Consider the following 18,953-nt stretch of genomic DNA (forward strand, 5'->3'; position numbering starts at 1 on the left):
ACATTTTAAATACATTACTGTTTCATAATATGCATTTGGAAGGAAAAGGACTAATACAGTATTAATGTATATACATTTTATATTCTGTTCTATTTTTTCCCGTTGATTTAATAAAAAAGGGAATATTCCCCTCAATCATTTAGATAAATCCTTCTTTCTGAAGTCTGTACCATGTTAAAGTCCTCTTATCTCGGTATACTTGGAACACTGTTTTTAAAATCTCCTTATGGAAAATGCTACCTCTTCACGAAAACTTTCTTCATTTTGACTTACTTATTTAAGAGCATTTGTTATGAGTTGTAACTCCAAGGGCTAATGCCCAGGAAAGAACTGAGTGCTTATAAGCTAAGGAAAAGGAAATGGGCTTAAAAATATTTATCATAAATGGGTGGTATTTATGTTCCATCCTACTGGTTTTTTTCTTTTTATTAAAGAATCAAATTTTAGAGATGATTGTATGTGTACAAATAAAGATTAAGAAATATCTTCCCCAAGTTCTTTAAATGTTTAAAGATTGCAGATGAAGAGGCAAAGAAAAGAACCAAACCTTTACGTGTCAAGAAGCTGTACGTACTGTCCGCTTTGCTTATTGAGCAGTACCATGAGCAAGTGAGAAATGCCCAAAGAGGAAAAGTGAAAGGAAAGAGCTCAGAGGTAAGGTGGAACATTACAGAACATGAAGTCATCTGAGGTGTTTAAGGAAAAAAGACTATCAAACTTCTCTTTAGGGACAGGCCATTTAATTTGTTTGTCTGCATTTATTTTCTTAAATGATATGAGGAAAAGGAGTGACTGACTTGGAATTAGTACTCAAATTTAGAAATTTCTGCTGAGGAATATTGGAAACTTTTCCTGCAAGACTAATTTGTAGACTTTGCTTTACTTTTTTTTACTTGGTAAACCCTTTCTAACCAGTGAGTTTTAAAAACCTTGCTAGAGTATGTATATTACTTTATGTGTAAATGAATCTCTTACTAACTTAAAGTTTATAATGAGTTCTATTAAAAAATTTGACCACACCATGGGGAGAATTGTTTCACAGCGTGTATGTTTGTCAGATCACATCAAGGTGCACTTGAAATAATTTGCAGTTTTATTGGTCAATTATAGTTTAATAAAGCTGAAAGAAATTTTTGATTACAGCAGCTTAACAAAATACGAATTCTAATGGAGAAATGAAGTCTGTAATGACAGTTTTGTAATGATAAAATCTACTTTCCTTAGTTTAATGTATAAACCGTCTCAGAAGTTGTCTTTGTTAGGGTGACTCATAGTTGCACTGACAGAAAACGTGGCTCTGCTTGACTCATAGGCCACATCTGCTTTGGCTGGTTTGCTGGAAGAGGAAGTTCTGTCTACAACTAGTCGCTTCACAGATAATGCTTGGAGAGGGGCTGAGGCTTACCACTTCTTCACACTTGCCCAGAGGCAGCTCTATGAGGGATATGTTGACACTGCATTGAAGACAGGTGGGCCTTTGACCCAACGGGTACAATGTGTTTAAATTGAATGTGAAGAGCCAGCTCCTTCAGATTGCCCATATATTAACTTCAGTAACACTTTTATTCATGGGTTTATTTTCATGTTTGAGATTTGCTGTCTATAGTCTATTTTGCACATTCTCCTTTGTTTTGAAGTTCTTTTGATTTTTTTAAATACATACGGTTCACATTAAAGTCAGAGGTTTGAGATAAGCAAAAAGAATGTCTATAGCATTCACTATTCTTTTCATTAAAAGTTAAAGTTTTGAATATATAAAAAAGTTTGTGTTTTTTATAATATCAGGAGGATAACATATGTCCTTTTTAAAAAACATAATATGTTGTAAAATATTTCCATATTAATAGATTTCTATAGTATTTAACTTGTTTTTTTGTTAAAATGACACTATAAAAAATAAAATGTCACTTCTGTAATGATTACAGTCAAAACAGAAAAAATAAAATAATCTAATAACTTGTAAAATAATCTTATAACTCAGAAGTAATAATTACTGACATTTGGGCGAACTTCATTTTAGACATTTCTCCATGCCTATAAAATTGTGGACAGTTTTCCTTAAGCTAATATCATACAATATATGTTGTTCAGGGGCTTGCTTGCTTTATGCCCTCCGTTGTATATTGCAGTCATGTTTCCATGTTGGTAAACATAGATCCATGTTATCACTTGTATTAGCAAGGGGACTGTAACAGTTTTTTTTCTAATTGGTTGTTATACATAAGAATTATTTTTATTTTTACATGTTTACAACTGACCTTTATTTAATTTTAACTGATTAATATGTGGTATAAATTATGCAGTTAGGTTTAAGATAGTTCTATTTCATATAACTTATACACAGTTTCTAAACTTGAAAGATAAATTAGAATTTTAACTTGAGAGTTTTCATCTACTGGGTGAAGAAATCCAATATACAATCTATTAATTCTACAGTACATTTTAAAGAAAGATTATATCTCTAGTATAGAAAAAGTAAAAATAAGATATGGCAGCTATCAAAATAAATGTCTGAACTGACAACTTAAGAGGCACATTGTCACTTCTCTTTTCTCAAAGTTCTGTTTCATTCAGTAAGACAAAAAAATCTCTTCAAAGAGATGCAAAGAAAAAACATGATTTCGTACTGCTTTGCTTTTTTATCAAAAAGAATCCTGATGTTATTTTGAGTATTATGACTAACAGTATAATATTAATTTACTTTTTTCTGGAATGCCACAGAAATTTCTAATATATTAACATGAAACAAAAGATGTGGGTTTTGATACCAATTTTTATTTTTATTTTGTCTTTGTGTGTGTTTCTGAATGGCAGAGCGTGCACATCATTTGATGGTGGTTGTTTTGTAGGACCTGAGCTGTTAGCTAGCGTTATAGAACTGGGAACTCACGTAACCTGCTTCCTTCTACCAGTGCTTCGATCTCCCACCGTTATTTTAAGTTTGTAAGAGTTCATGTAGGTTAAACTAAAGCAGCTTAACATAGACTCTTTTCCATGCACGATCATACTAATGATTTCTTTTCAAAATCTAAGTTGTCCTCTTTTCTCTAGCTCTTCACCTGAGAGACTATGAAGACATCATCCCTGCCGTCGAGATCTACTCTCTGTTAGCACTCTGTGCGTGTGCCGGTAGAGCTTTTGGTACTTGTTCAAAAGCTTTTATTAAACTTGAATCTTTAGAGACCCTCAGTTCAGAGCAGAAACAGCAATATGAAGATCTCGCTTTGGAAATCTTCACCAAACATACTCCAAAAGATAATAGAAAATCTGAATTGGACAGCCTTCTTGAAGGGTAGGCTAATTGTCATTAGGATATGTTATACACCCTATTAGAAGCTGAGATTTCTATAAGTGTCGTAGTGTGATATAATAATTTAAGCACTAAATTTTGAAGTAATTTACCTTAATATTACAACCTATTTTATTTAGTCTTGTGAGTATATTAATGCTTTATTTTCTTATTGTAAGAAAAGTTTTTAATCGAAAGTTGCCTTGAGATGTTTTTCATTCCTTAATTTTTTAATTGTGATAAGTAGTTTAAGTAATTAGAAGTTTTAAAGTATAATTAATTGTTTTTCCTCTTGTTTTTACAGAGGGGAAGGGAAATTGCCAACATGTGTTGCCACGGGAAGCCCAATCACAGAATATCAGTTCTGGGTGTGCAATGTGTGCAAGCACTGTGTTCTGGCTCAGGAAATCAGTAACTACAACTTCTGTCCCTTATGCCATAGTTCAGTGGGATGAAGAAATGACAGATTGTATCTAACATACATGTAGCATGTATACATAGCTCTAACTGGATATATAATAAAGCTGACTTTCATACATTTTATATAAAAATCAGCACCATTATTTCATAGTTGTATATTTACACAAAGTTACAAATTATGTGTATAACATCTATATTATATATACATATATGTATTATGTATACATACAATTTTGTGTAAAAATACAACTATGAAATAATCATGCTGATTTTCATATAAAATGTATGGAAATCAGCCTTATTTCCTACCTGCCTATATCTATCTCTCTGTCTATAAATTATGGTTACATAATACTATGAAAAAATTCCAAGTAAGAAATTTTTCTCACAGTTTCAAGGTTACCAATTCATTAAGAAACCTTGGCAGGGGGCAGGTGGGGGAAGCATGGGAGTGGGGCAAAGTTGAATTTAGGGAGTTGACATAACCTGTATTAGAAGAATGTTAAACAATTGTGATACTAAAATTAGCTCTATTGCTAGCTGTATTTAATTAAATAAGTATTGAATGTCTTCTGTATTTTATTTTCAGAAATGAGAAGACACTTAAAGATATTTTTTATAATTTGAATTGTTTCTAATAGCCTTATTTTTTTATATAGTTTTTCCTTTTTTATCTACCCTTTTAGCCTCATCTGAAAGATGGCATTTGGCATTACTCTTTATATTGTGCAGAAAAATTGGCTGTATTTATAATGATATAAATTTATACAAAAACATCCATTTTATAGTTATAGTTTTATTTGAAACATTGTCTCCAAGCAGGGCCCTTCATTTAAACAGCTCTGGGGCTGTGGGCAATGATCCTTTCTTAATAATGTGTCTGTTTTATCATTAATTTAAAAAGAAAAACTTGCAAGCATTACAATGGGTAATTGCTTACCTGTTTTATATAGCTAGAAGTGTTCTCCACTTCTTTCTCATGAATTTATGTCCTTTCATTTTGTGGCTGCAGGCCAGACTCTAGCACTGTTTCATCACAGTTATTTGCTCAAGTTTGGCTGATGTTTAGTAGAGGCAATAAATAAAGAGAAATATGCCACGCTACTATTGCAGCTATAATACTTAGGTTAGTTACCACAATGTCTGAAAACAACCATTATACCTTGTAGACCTAGTTATCACATATGTCTACATGTGTATACATACATATATACATACATGTGTAAACACATACATATATATAGAGAGAGAGAGACATATCTTTTCTACTATTGTAAAATCTTATGCCTGTTTGGGATTTATATCTCGGAAAGTTTTAGTGATCTTCCATAATGTCTTAAGGACCTTTGTTTTGGATAAAAATAGTACTAGAGACTAAAGACCCACAGTATGAACTGACTTAATTTGGTTTATTCAGCATGAAGGAAATTTCAGAATAACACCAAAAAACACTCCCCTGATGAAAGGAGCAAAGAGAAGCAAAATTGTCTATATGTAACAAGTACTTGGAGAGAAGTTGGACAGAATGAAGCATATAATGAAAACAGTATAATGAAGCAGTTATGTTGTTTCTCTTCCTGTAATAAGCATGTACTGACTCCATTTAATTAATGCTGAGTTGTTCTTTATCATAAAACTTGGCCTGAATTATGTGAGGTTTCAAAGTATAATTGTATTACATTTCAAAGTTTGAAAATACTTTGGTAGGCCAAAGTATTGAGATGATGGGACCAACTGATAAAATTTATGGTGATAAGCAATGTGCTTAACAAGCAACAAAGATTGTTGACCTGCTATCATGCCACAAATGCTAATTTTATTACACACGTTTTTTTGTTTTTGTTTTTTTTGCTAAATACACTTTGAAATGATCTTTTTGTATTCCAAGAGCTGAGATTTTAGGTTTTACATGGCATTAAAAAAAAAAAGGAAAGACTAAATATTGACTTGTATTTATTCCTAGTTTCCTCTATGTATAACTTAAGGGTAACGTGGTATTTGTTTTGTTTTTATTTAAATTTTTCAGTGGGGGTTGTTTAGGAGGGTGTTGGGCTCCAGAGTGGATAAGAGGAGAAAGGGACAGGAGGTACAATAGATGTAGAATATCATTTTTACTACCAAGCAGAAAAAACAACTTTGACAGGTACTAGGCAAATGTCCGACGATTGGAGGTTGCAGTGAATTACTCTAGAGGTCATATAGAGTTCTCATTTAGAAATGGGGGAAATTTTTACCAGATTTTTAAGAGAAAATCAGAAGTACTTATTTGATAATTTTATAGCTCTAAGATATTGCTACTGAGTTTCTAAAATGAAAATGACAATATTATGTTGCCCCCTACTGTCTATTCTTAGGATTAATTCATTTTTAAAAATAAATTAATGCTTTTTTTAAAAAAATAAACATATTTTTAGAAAAGTAACATATATCCCTGGTAGAAAACTACAAAAATACATAAAGGGTATTTATGAGAGATGGGAAATGAAAATGGTCTTAATAACCTCTTTAAAATTAGAGGCATTAATTTATATTTTAGTTGAATTTAGAAGAAAAAACGGGGAAACTGAAGAAATCACTGTATTGTAAGTTTTCTTCATAATAAGAACTACTTGTTCCTAAGAAATTTCTCTAAAATTAAGAGAAAAAGTAGCCATTAAGAGGCTTGGAGTTAATATTTTATGTAACTACTAATTATTTGGCATAGCTTGTATTTCTAGTAAGTAAAATTTAGAGAAAAATGAGATACCTCTCACAGATACCATAATAGCCAAAATTAAAACTGCCAAGTATTGGTCAGGATATGGAACAACTGAAACCCCTATATATTGCTGGTGCAAATGCAAAATAGTACACTCATTTGGGAAGAGTTGAGTTTCCAAAGTTCTCTATATATTTTGGGGGGGGGGGGAAGTATGTATGTGTATGTGTGTATGCATGTATACATATGTATTTGTGTGTATGTATATATATTTTTAACTGGTCCAGTCAATGAAAGTGAAGCTTTACTGAGGCCCCAGGATCATAGGGTCAGGCAAGAGGCTGCCCTGTAGGGGAAGGAGGAGCCCATTGAGGGACCTTATTTGACTTTTCTTCTCAGGGCTTGGGTTGTTGGTGTGGCCATACTTTTTTCAACAGTTGACAGTATGAAGTTGCAGGGGAACATAACACATTCAGCAGATTATCGTGTTGCAGTTGTATTTCTGGGTGAGGAGGCTCGTTGATGCCACCCCACAACCAAAGCACCACATGCAGGTGGACTCTGTGGAAGACGGACTTGAGCGTCAAGAGAGGGACAGCAACTGAGCCTAGCGCCAGCAATGAAATTACAGGGCAGGCCCTCCAGTGTCATGTAGACCAGAGCTTCTCAAGTGTGACAGAGACACCAACTCAGAATCTTGTGTGTCCTATCAGTAGATGGACACATCAGCCCAGCATCTCTCACAGAACATGATTTGCAGATATTTTCTCCCATTCTCTGGGGTTTTTTTACTCTGTATAGTCTTTTAATGCACAAAAGTTTTAAATTTTCATGAAGTCCAATTTATGTTTTGTCTTTGGGGTCACATCCAAGAAGTTGCCAAATCCAGTGTCACAAAGCTTTTGCTTTATATTTTCTTCTAAACATTTTATATTTTAGCTCTTATGTTTAGGTTTTTAATCCATTTGGAGTTAATTTTTTTATATGGCGTTTCAGTCCAACTTCATTCTTTTGCATGTGGATATCCAGTTTTTTCAGCAACATTTATTGAAAAGGCTGTCTTTATGCTAATACCACAGTGTTTTGATTACTATAACTTTGTAGCTGAGTTTTGAAAACAGGATGTGAGTACTCCGACTTTGTTATTTTCAAGATTGTTTTTGGCTATTTGGGATCCCTTGAAATCCCGTTATTAATCTTAGGATGGATCTTTTCTATTTCTACAAAAGTATCATCGGCATTTTGAAATGGATTCCATTGTATCTGTAGGTCCTTTTAACTTGAACATGGGATGTCCTTCCATTTATTTATGTGAAATTTCTTTCAGCAGTGTTTTATAGTTTACATTGGACAAGTCTTTCACTTCTTGGTTAATTCCTAAATATTTTATCCATTTTTGATGCCATTATAAATGGAACTGTTTTCTTAGTCTCCTCTCTGGAGTGTTCACTTTACATAATTCTTACTTGAACTAAACATCTACTGTACTTAATTACAATCTGGGTTTCCCTTTGGCATCAACAGCCAGAGAATGTAAACTAACATAACAGACCAAATTTTTAGCACAACATATTAATGAATTCTTACACTATTCAACAGATATAAGAAGTTTGCAATCTAGGATCTTGGAGCTAATAAATGGTAGTTTGAATTCGGACACCTTCTCGACAGTGTGTCCGAATGGCCGCAGCCTATTCAGATCATCCTCTACCGGGTGTTTGGCTGAGAGTGGTCGCTAGAACCCCAAAGGCGTGCTACAATAAATCTGCTGGCCAATTAGCCATTCGTAAAGCAAACCAAGGTTTCTTCTGCTTCCGGCACAGTGAGGCTCTCTCCCCCCATAACTCGCTGTAACAAAGGACAAGCTCCTCGCAACATAAGTCTACGGATTTGGAAACCAGTTTGGAACCATCTGTCTACTGCTTTCTAGAAAAAGAGGCAGGCAGGACCAGCAATAACACCAGAACCGCACTTCACCGCAGTCGGTCCGAACTTTACCGGTACGACTGAGATTCCCGCTAGCACCGGGTCATCGATCTCGCGAGATGATGGGTCCTCGAAAGGCACAAACTTCCCCCTTTGCGAGCGCCGAGGTTTTGCTGTCAAATTCCGGGAGTGCGGAAGTGGCCCCGTGGTGCTGCCTCTAACCGTTCGGAAGTCAACTCCTTTTCTACACGAAAAGCTAGGCCTCAGACCGCTATGGATGGACAGCAAGGGCAACCAAGCCAAGCATCGCTGGCACTCGCCCAAGCTCACTTCAACAAGGGCGAATACGCGGAAGCCGAGACGCTGTACTCCGCTTACATTCGCCAGTGCGCCTGTGCAGGCTCCGAGGGAGCTGCGCCCGGGAGGTAACTATCGCGAGAGGTGGGGTAGCTGCACCTCGGGGAGGTGCGAAGCAGGGGTCGTCAAAGCCCGGCGCTCAGCCGCCTGACTTTGGGGTACCGAGGATGCTGGGGGCGGATGCTTGCCTTTTCAGAAGGGCAGCAAGGGTCGCGTTCTTCTGGGACACCCGGGGCACCCGCTGCCTTCTCCCCCCGCCCCTGGGAGTTCTGTGTTACTCACTCTGACCCAGAGCGGCAGCTACGCTTTTCCGCCTGTCATTTTAACAGGCGGATATTGGAGACCTTGTGATGGCGATTGGACACGACTGGGTAGTGCCACGCGAGTACGTGGGACTGCGACTCCAACCGCCACATCCCAGCGAGGGTGTTTCCTTTTTCACTTGTGTGTGTGTGTTGCGGGGGGGGGGGGGTTGGAGATCACTCGGCGTAAATATTATTTCACCCACACATCATTCATCCATCGATATTTCAAAATGCATTTCTAAATATTAAGGGTTCTTAAACAACCATAATATCATTATTGTCACAAAATTCCTTAATGTGAAATACACAATTAGTGTTGTGTCCTGATTAATAACGTCTGTTGTTGTTTGTTTGTTTGATTTCTTGGTTGGTTTGTTTTTTATAGCATTTGGTTCAAGTCAGGATGCACCAGGTCTCTTAATCTATAAGGCTCCTCTTCTTTTTTTCGCTCGAAGTCTGTCGAGGAAGCCATCGTGTGTTTTGAGTGTTTACTGAATTCATCTCCCTGATGTCTCCCGCACTGTTTGTGAGTTGGCATTTAAATCCCGAGGCTCGATCCAATTCAGATCCTGTATTATGGCAAGACTATGTCACAGGTGGTGGTGTGGACTTCTGTCAGAAAGCATATAATGTTTTTATTTTTGTGATGTTACCATCCTCACCTGCTAATACCTGCTTGCCCCAAGTACTTTGGGTTTATACCTGGATGTGTAGCATTTGTTGTTATTCCAAATTTTGTCTGTGTTCTTATTGATGGAGTGCGGTGGACGAGGATGAGAAAAGAAAGAACACAGACGGGTGGAATGAACAGCTTTTTGCCAGTTTTGTGTCTTCTGCACCATCACTCGTCTCTCCCTTCAGGGATTTGGTTTTTCTTGACAGGATGCCAGTTTGTTTTTTGAATGAGCCTTATGATTCTTCTCCAGGTTGTTAAACTCATATGGAATGAAACCAGAAAAAATAAATTTGCTTTCTTGTTTTGATAACACACCAAGGTAATAGTTAATAGAAATTTCTGAACAGGCAGGAAGACAGTAGCACCATTCCCTGAGCTCCCCCGACCCCGCCAGCCAAGGAGAAAAAAAAAAAAAAAGATTAGTAAACATAGAAAATGTAGTTTTCTATCATTGTTTCAAGCTCAAAGAATAGACTTACCTACTAGGTTTCAAAAAGTATTCATCAGCAACAGAAATATTGGGCCATCTAGTCTCCTTGGCACATCCAACCTGAAAAGCACTGACTATGTTTGTAGCAAATGTAGTATCTGCGTCTTAATGAGGGCAGGACAGAACATCTGCCAACATTTGGTAGAAGGTGGTCAGCGTGCCTGAATGGACCTTATTTCCTTACACTTCTGAAAATCTTCTAGGATCTCATGAATTTACAATGAATTCTGTCATTTCAGATTTTTTCCATCAAATATATCTTTTAGCTTCAATTTATTTTTTAAAATAATAGGTCACTGAACCATTTTGAAAAAGTATTTGCAATTTTTGCATTCCTGTCACTCTGAATGGTTTACAACATTTTGTTTTCATATCCCAAAGTGCAGTGTTAGCCATAAACCTAACTTCCAAATGTATTATTGTTATTATTTTTTATTTTTTTATTTTTGCCAAAGTGTGCAAATGCAAAAAATCCACATTTGTGTTAGGTAATTAAATTCTAGTATGATAAATACTATCATTACTAAAATCTCAATGTTGTGAAAATAAATTTCGGCTTTAACTGTTAGCCCGTGTGTTTAAAATATGAAGCAATTTCCACATGAAAAGTACATTTTTAGAATTTGTTGTAATGAGATCTAATTCTGAACCAAACATTTTACGGACCTCTGAATATAAGAAATTTGTAACAAAGTTTTAAAGCTTAAAAATGGAGTGACTAAAACCTTCCTGGAGTCCTGAGGCTGCATTTTTAAAAAGAAACCCTTTACTGGGCGGCAGTTCACTGAGTATCGTAACAGAGATAGTTGTAGGGAGCGTGCCCTCCTGTTCCCCAGGTTTCAGCGATGGTGCTGGTGGCATCCAGAGTATTCTCGCACTCAGTCTCTGTCATAGTTCACGGAAACAGAAGTTTTCTCATGTTGCAGTGTTTCTGTCCATAGTTAGTGAACTTAGACTTTGAAGGAGACCCCCGTGAGGACCTCTGGTGGAAGCCGTGGTTGCAGTGCCTGTCAGATCTCAAGGATCTCGATATTAAGAGAATGTCACTTTTAGTATCACTGACTGCAGTCACAGTGTTTTCTGAGGACTGTACTTTGCACCGTGGGGCATCACAAGGAAATGAGAGCTGAGTGTAGCCTGTGCCTTTTCTATTTGGCTCAAATTTGAGAATTCCCTTGGAAAAAAAGAAAGGAAAACAGAATTGTCTCGGACACGGAGCAGCGTCCATTAATGTTCTCTGTGCAAGTGAGAGATACTTGGCAGGGGAGGGGTGACCCGCTGAGTTGGTGGCTGGTCTGGCTGCCTCGGCTAAGCCCTTAAAGAAAGTCTGCTCGCTCAGAGCCCCTTAGGCAGCCTCTGGAGGCTTCAGAAGCAGAGCCGATTCTGCACACAGGACCCCCAGAGCCCTGGGGGCTGATGCCCTCCTAGCAGAAGGCCCGTGTGGCCTTGGGGGCGATCCCACCTAAGATGGGAGGGAAGGCAGCTTTGTCCTGAGAAGCCCTCCCTGGGGGACAGCATACTGAATTTCCAGTCAGGGTCAACGTGTATTTCTTTACTGGTGAAAAATGATTAGAAATCTCATTTTTGGGGGGATCACTTAAAAATTTGAGAGTAACACTGATGATTCAATCTGCCGTATGTCTGTTGCAGACTGGAACTTTAGGCTGGCTTTTCCTCCTTGCTCAGCATGTCGTCTTTGCCCTGCTGGTATGTGCTGAGAAAATGAACAACGATTTTAATATTACATTCTGCAAAACAAGTAGTCAGTGAACAGGGTCTCTGAACATACTATGAAATTAATGTGTTTTTTCAGACTGACCAGGTAGCGCTACCTCCCTACAACGTAGATAACGGGATTAAACAAAAACTGATTCCACTGCTTTATTTCTTCGCATTTCCTTTCTTCAGCGTGGTGTTCCAGTTTAGATACTGCATGTTATAGGCGATGAAGTTTGACAATACCCAAAAGAGAGTGAAAGTGGAAGCGGGAGGCATTTGGTAACACACGTTTTTAATGTGAACTTTTTGTTTAAAGCAAATGCAGCCCCGAGGATTTGGCTACTGCGTATAACAACAGGGGGCAAATCAAGTACTTGAGGGTTGATTTTTATGAAGCCATGGATGACTACACATCTGCCATACGAGTCCAGCCCACGTTCGAAGTTCCGTATTACAACAGAGGGTTGATATTGTATAGGCTGGGTAAGAATTTTTTCCCCCTTTTGTCTTTGACTTTATTCTGTGAATTCAGAGCTCTCAGATGCTGAGAAACTAATGTAGTAAACACCAAGTCTCCAATTTATGTTAAAATTGAGGCTTAGAGCCTGGAACAAAGAAAGCTTTTATTCTGGGCTTTTGGTGGGCTTTACAGACCGCAGTGGAGCCCTGGGGTGGGGATTGGACCTAGGCCGGGTGAGGGTGAGCCTGTCACTGGGCGCCTGTGCCTTCCCAACTGCTACTTGAGGGCAGTGCTGACGGCCACCTGGGAAACTTGTCTGAGTTAAAATCTATTTTTTTTAATGTTTATTTATTTTTGAGAGAGAGAGAGACAGAGAGAGAGAGAGAGAGTGCAAGTGACGCAGGGGCAGAGAGGAGGGGACAGAGGATCCAAAGCAGGCTGTGCGCCACGGACAGCAGAGCCCGATGTGGGGCTCGAACTGGTGAACTGCGAGATCATGACCTGAGGTGACACTCAATCGACTGAGCCTCTGAGTTAAAGTCTTTAAAGGCACCTGAGACAATATAAAGTGAAAGGGTTTTAGATCCTTGCATTAATGGGACTGTAGGTACTGTTTCTCTTTTAAAGTGTTAAAAAGAATACGAATTTCCTGTTTTTAATTTTACTGTCATTGTGTAAAATCGGTGTTAGGATGTTGTTGAGATTTTATGATGATTTATGCTATAAATAAATAAACCCAGAGCTAATTTTAAGTGTTAATTTAAATTGAATTTAAAATTTTAATTTTAATGATGGCGTAAGGGCATGCAAAATTACTTTGATATACACATGTGTATGTCATTACTAAGAGAAAAACAATCCTTTACTAGGAGTGGTTGAAAGCTCGTAAATATAAAAGCCAAAGTGTGTGTTCTCTGAACTCTGCTATGAATAATGTATAGAAATACTCAGTTTTATTACTCTTTTTCATTTTTTGCGTTCTGGTACAGGATACTTTGATGATGCTTTGGAAGATTTCAAGAAGGTATTAGACTTAAATCCTGGATTCCAAGATGCTACCTTGAGCTTAAAACAGACTATTCTAGACAAAGAAGAAAAACAAAGAAGAATTAATGAAAAAAATTATTGAAAGTTTTAGCATAATTGAAATATTAACTCATGATCCTTATACCTGGCATCTCGTTGCTTGTAATGTCAAGTTAGGTGTTGAGCTATTTCGATTTATATTTAAGGTAGAGATTCATTATTAGCACCGAAAGTTAAGTGATGTATTTAAAGTAGTTAATTTCAGATTGAGTAACTATGTTGAATAAGTTGCTTTTTATAAAGTGTAAATAAATAATACCAAGGTATAGTGTGTTATTACAGTAAAATATTTAAAGAAGAGTGTGGCATTTTCTTCAGTAAAACTATATTTTTTGTTGTTTTCTATTCTCAACTTTGTATTTAAAAAATTTGGCATCTACAGAAAAGTTGAAGTACAATACAACGAACATCTATAAACTCTTCACTTGGATTCGCTAGTTGTTACCATTGGACCACATTTGCTTTCTCTCTGTATTTAAATATATAAATTTTGCTGAACCATTTGAAAAGAAGTTGCAGATATCCCAATACTTTACCCCTAAATGTTTCAGTCTGCAGCTTCTAAGAGTCGAGACATCCTCCACTGCAGCTGCAATACCATTATAGTACCTCATAAAATTAATAATTCTATAATATCGTCCATACCCAGCCCATGTTCGAATTTCCCTGATTGCTTCCACCGTGTCTCACGTAGCTTTTTATTTCTGGACCTGGAATGAATCAAGTTACGTTGCCTTTTGTTGTTGTATCTCTTTGAGTTCTTCTAATCTAGAATAGTTCCCTGCCATTTTTTCCCCGTGGCATTCACCTGGTGAGCAAAGCTTTTTTATACAGCTAAGCTAAAGAGATGCCACATTGGGACTTAAAACCAAACATGTTCTACATGCGAACAATTTGAAACCAGTCTAGATTTTCTCCAGAAATCATTGATAAGATAGGTTGATATTTAAATACGTAAGTCTTCTGTCTCTGGATAATGACAGGAGTTATCGTCATCAACATTTATTGACTATTCACTACAAGCCAAGTACTCTTCAGACTCTGTGTAATGAATTAGGAATTGGAAGGGAGTGGATAGAGAGGTGAGGAACTGAGAAAAGCACTTCATAAACATAAGGCTTAAAAAAAATCTGATTTATTTGGGTGCTGTCAATAAACAGGCTGATAAAGCTGTCTAGAATGGGCAAGAAGGGGGAGACAAGACAATGCCGTATCTCCTCTACGTTTTTTGTTTGTTTTTATTGTTGAGGTTTGACTTTCAAAGATACATATCCTCCATCTTGGGATCGCCCACACCGTTTCACTGTTGCCGTGGGAAAAACCGTTTTGGGGTGGCAGTGACCCTCGGGAGGAGAAAGGCCAGGGCATTTGCCCGGTGGCTTTCGAGGAAGATGTGCTGTTAGTTCTCCGGCCGGCCCAGAGGCAAGCACCGGATCGGCCTTAAAGGGTTGTTTCGAGTTCAAGAGGTCTCGTGAAGCAGAAGAAGTAATTGCCCAGCTTGTAGTTCATAAACAATATCTGACAAAATACATGGAGAATTTGGGCTGCAGGTGAAGGCGTATTTTTGAAAAGAAGTTTGAAAGGAAACTGAAAGTATCCATATCTCTGGAATTCTTCACATTTTCCAGCGTGGCTTCTCTTTCCATTTGTTGGAAATGTCTTTAAAACAATTTGTAAAGTTGCATTAAAATGTGAAAAAAAAAATCTCTCTTAAAACTTTTATTTAAAAAGCAAAGTCCGTAGGCCTTGGGAGAACTTCAAGCCCTTCTATCCAGAATATCAAATATTTATATAACGCTCCAGTAACTTTGTTTTCTCTTGGCTTCTATTCTCTTTTCCCTACTGTTGACTGGGGTCAGAAGTAATATGAAAAACAAAAACCAATCCCCCCCCCCACCCCGCCCAACTCCGTAAAAGAATTTATTTGGTTTTTTAGGTTCAACATTTCTTCATCCTTTATCGGAAGAAAAGAAAATCACTGAAGGTCTGAATCAGCACTTGCTGATTAGAACCCAGGCACGGCTTTTTCTCTTGTTACTGGAAATAACTGAAGAATAATGTATTTTTATCACTTCAAAACTTCAGGCATTATGCATCCAGATTGTAAATTTCTGATTGACTAAATAATACCTTTGCTATGTGCCTTGAAGATGTTCTTTTTTGTATGCTATTACTCAGATTTCTCGTATTTTAGTATTTCTACTAGAAAAGTACCCAAACGATGTCATTTTCCAGTTTTTCTCTCTGCAAAAACAAGGCAGAAAATTGTGATTTGTTACAAAGTACGGTAAGATAGAATAAATGGACGTAAGTTACTTTTGAGCTTAGAAAATAACTCTTCCACCAGTTGAAAGCCGGGAACTATTTATTTTTGCTGAAATCCAGAACTGAATGAAGCCTGAGGACTTAACTTTCCGACAACAAACTACAGCCTGCCAGTGGAACAGCAAACTAAATTTCCAGGTCAGCTTTTAATCATTATCTCTTTGCCCTCTCCTGGCTCTTCTCTGGTGTTTCCTTCTTTCACTGGCCTCTCTACCCTTCCCCCACTCAACATAAATCTTGGCCCCCTGTCACCGTCCAGGTCTTAAGTCTCTTCTCAGTGGGTGTGATAGATGTCAACCTGCCTTCAGGGCAAATCAATTTGGCATTTACACTGATCTTCATCTCAGTACCAAGTCTAATCCCCCTTAAAATTTTAACTCAGTTTCAAGTAATTAATTAAGCCTCTTTCTTGCTTAACAGCGTTTATTTGTCCCTGAAAATGTTTCTAGTTGAAAAGCTATTATAAAAAAAAAAATCCATTCCATTAAGTTTAACTGGAAAAATTATGAATTCCATTTTAGCCCAAGATACCCAAATAGTTTTCACAGGTAGAAAAATATATTAATTGAGCAATGAAGACAAGTTTATATAAGTAATAGGAATTTGAAATCACATAATTACATTTACAACAATTACATCAAGTGTTATGTCATGAATGTTGATTTATACTCATTTTTTTCTTCCTGCACTATTAAAAAAAAAGCTTTATTGAGACATAACTCACATAGCATACAATTCACCCCCTTAAAGTGTACAATTCAATGTTGTTTTTTTTTTTTAATATATTCAGTTTCTGTCCCGCTTTTAAAAGCAAGTTTTCAGCATTTTTGGGTTTCATGGTCCTCTTGTAAACTGCACTTACTGAAGTTATAACAGAAAAACACTTTTGGGCAAATGAAGGGCTAAACAGTACCTAAGAGCTTACACACAAAACAGATGGGGAGTCCTGAAGGATCGTCTCATCCCCTAAGTAGCACAATGCCAACTGAGTACACAGGAGGCTGTGGCTCTGCCCGAAGCTGACATCGGAATTTCACTTCTGCAGCACATTTACCGTGTTTGAGTGAACAGGTTGTTATTTTTAAAAAGTGCTGACAAACACATGGTATAACGTTTCAAGACCCTAGTGAAAAGCCAACAGTCGCTACATGAGCTAAGTGTGTTATTATAACAGCTTCTAGATGAATTCATGTTTTGGTGTTTTCCATACTTCTCAAAAATGTGACAATAAATTATGGGAAAGGGATTCCAGTTAAAATGGCATTTGGTCAGAGACAGAGAGATTTGTTGAATTTCACATCTGATGTCAGAGGGCTTAAAAACAAACAAACGCCATTACATTCTTTACAAAAGGAAAGAAGATGAGAAATACAATTGTGTTTTTTTGAGAAGCAAAGCAATTGGTAAGATTTAAAAACACAGTTTGTATCTTTTAAAACCACAAGCAGATGAAAGGACACATCCAAAAGGCAAATGATAAAATATGTAGCAAAAGACAAATGATAAAAGAAACCCAAAAGGGAAGCCCACAAAGAAATTCTGACCTGAGAATACGCATAAACAGAGTGAACTCAGAGCACAGCAGTGTCCTCCCAGGTTTGTGTGTCTGTCAGCATATAATCTCACGTGCAACAACACAATGAAGGAGGTCTTGTTTTTCATAAAGGGTGAAGCTGGGGCTGAGAAATTCAGTAACTTGCTCAAAATGATGTTCCAAAATCCATGTAAACATTCGAAACTGCAGTTAGTTATCAACTGATTTTTGTTGCTAGCATCAACTCAAAGCAGACATGAGAATTTTTTTTGTTTTTTTGTTTTTTGCCTGCTACAAAATTTAAATCGCTGGTAAATTGTTTTAGTGTCCATCAAGGTGAGTACCAAACCAATATTAACATTGGTTTTTACAATGGAACATTACTGCAATTCTGGAGTTCCTTGTTGGTAATTTTCCTTCTTGATTGAAAACAGACACAAAAGATGGTGAAAAGCAGATTAATATTATGAGCAAACTGCATTTGGAAAATGGAAAGCCACAGCTGCCAATATGTAAATTTGTATCTTATGTTAAGAAAAAGTATCCAACATCTATAAATAAGGCAAAAGGAAGATTGCATGTCCTTTCAATAGCACACTGAGCACAGCCTAACAGACCCACCCAGGGACTATTTAATTCTCTGGGATTACATGTAATTTACAGATCTCTGTCCAGAGGAGAAGTAAATGATTTCTGTCTGGTAGAAATGATAACCCTAAAGATCATGGTTTTATCGCCCTGGCGGACATTAACCAGTTTTGATTCCAACCTAGTAACTTTATTCCCCAATTCTTTCTTCATTGACTGTAAATACTCAGTTCCTCAAATGCTCTTTTACTGTCTTGGTGTTTCTCTCATTCATGAGTTAAAAAGACATTTGTCACGTGTTCATTCTGTTTTCTTAGAAGAGTCATGCATAGTTATAAAAAAAAATTTTTTTTAACGTTTATTTATTTTTGAGAGAGACAGAGCACGAAGAATAGAAGAAGACACAGAATCGGAAGCAGGCTCCAGGCTCTTGAGCTGTCAGCACAGAGCCCGACGCCCGGCTTGAACTCACAAATTGTGAGATCATGACCTGAGCCCAAGTTGGTCACTCAACCTACTGAGCCACCCGGGCACCCCAAGTTGTGCGTAGATTTAAACAATTTATATTTTTGCACTTCTATTGAAAAAACAAAACCAACTTTAATAGAGTTTGCCATTATATAGTCTCTTAAGTTATTTCTCGCAGGACTACGAGAAAGGAGGGACTGGAAATTTCTACTGCCTGCTTATTTGAAATTTCAATAATTCTTGTTTGGATTATGTTGAGGTTTAATTGAGCTCCGAATGAAGTGGAGTATAGGGAAGGCCCTAACCTTAACTCACATACATGTAAGTACTCCCTTTAAAAGTAGGCAAAAGCTGCAGAGAATGTGTTGTAAAAAAAAAGGAAAGCGCCCCCCCCATCCCCCATCCCAACCCCAGGTCCTTTCCTGCTCTCACCCTGCAGAAGGAGCCACTGTTACATTGTATCTATCCTTCCAGACCTTTCTGGTTGTACAAATAAACACACAGACACACGTATGCATATGCATGTACAGAATTACGGCTTACGTATCATTATAAGGTAATTTAAATTATTGATTGTCTTGGACATTCTTCTTTGTAAGAACAGAGATCTGC

The 18,953-nt window shown here is 37.1% G+C and overlaps 2 protein-coding genes and 1 long non-coding RNA gene across 6 annotated transcripts in view; 2 read left to right on the top strand and 1 right to left on the bottom strand.

Moving 5' to 3' along the window:
* Window positions 1–5,649, top strand: part of WDR35 (WD repeat domain 35) — a 60,212-nt gene extending 54,563 nt beyond the window's left edge. For 3 of the 4 annotated variants that reach the window (XM_015078361.3, XM_015078362.3, XM_027077955.1), the window contains 4 exons: window positions 514–654; window positions 1,313–1,469; window positions 3,052–3,292; window positions 3,594–5,649. In XM_015078361.3, the coding sequence (XP_014933847.1) occupies window positions 514–654; window positions 1,313–1,469; window positions 3,052–3,292; window positions 3,594–3,744 (690 nt within the window). In that variant the 3' untranslated portion in view covers window positions 3,745–5,649. Of the gene's footprint in view, window positions 1–513; window positions 655–1,312; window positions 1,470–3,051; window positions 3,293–3,593 lie in introns of those variants that run through there. The other variant, XM_027077956.2, reaches the window with a different exon arrangement.
* A 2,610-nt stretch (window positions 5,650–8,259) lies between these two features.
* On the top strand, window positions 8,260–13,690 carry TTC32 (tetratricopeptide repeat domain 32). The gene is made up of 3 exons (XM_015078370.3): window positions 8,260–8,758; window positions 12,197–12,363; window positions 13,330–13,690. Exons 1-3 carry the CDS (start codon window positions 8,607–8,609, stop codon window positions 13,467–13,469), a joined length of 459 nt encoding a protein of 152 aa, XP_014933856.1. The 5' UTR covers window positions 8,260–8,606; the 3' UTR covers window positions 13,470–13,690.
* LOC113604959 (uncharacterized) lies at window positions 12,703–18,266 on the bottom strand. The gene is made up of 2 exons (XR_008289662.1): window positions 15,743–18,266; window positions 12,703–14,944 (listed from the first exon to the last, which is right to left on the bottom strand). It is a non-coding gene; the product is annotated as an uncharacterized LOC113604959 (long non-coding RNA).
* Between the last annotated feature and the right edge of the window lie 687 nt (window positions 18,267–18,953).

Source organism: Acinonyx jubatus, chromosome A3 (genome assembly GCF_027475565.1).
Source record: "Acinonyx jubatus isolate Ajub_Pintada_27869175 chromosome A3, VMU_Ajub_asm_v1.0, whole genome shotgun sequence".
In the NCBI taxonomy this organism is placed as follows: domain Eukaryota; kingdom Metazoa; phylum Chordata; class Mammalia; order Carnivora; family Felidae; genus Acinonyx; species Acinonyx jubatus.

Coding starts and splice junctions, on each gene's coding strand:
- TTC32 (XM_015078370.3), top strand. CDS start 8,607: ATGGATGGACAGCAAGGGCAACCAAGCCAAGCATCGCTGGCACTCGCC. Junction 8,759..12,196: donor GAGGGAGCTGCGCCCGGGAG/GTAACTATCGCG, acceptor TTTTGTTTAAAG/CAAATGCAGCCCCGAGGATT. Junction 12,364..13,329: donor GTTGATATTGTATAGGCTGG/GTAAGAATTTTT, acceptor GTTCTGGTACAG/GATACTTTGATGATGCTTTG.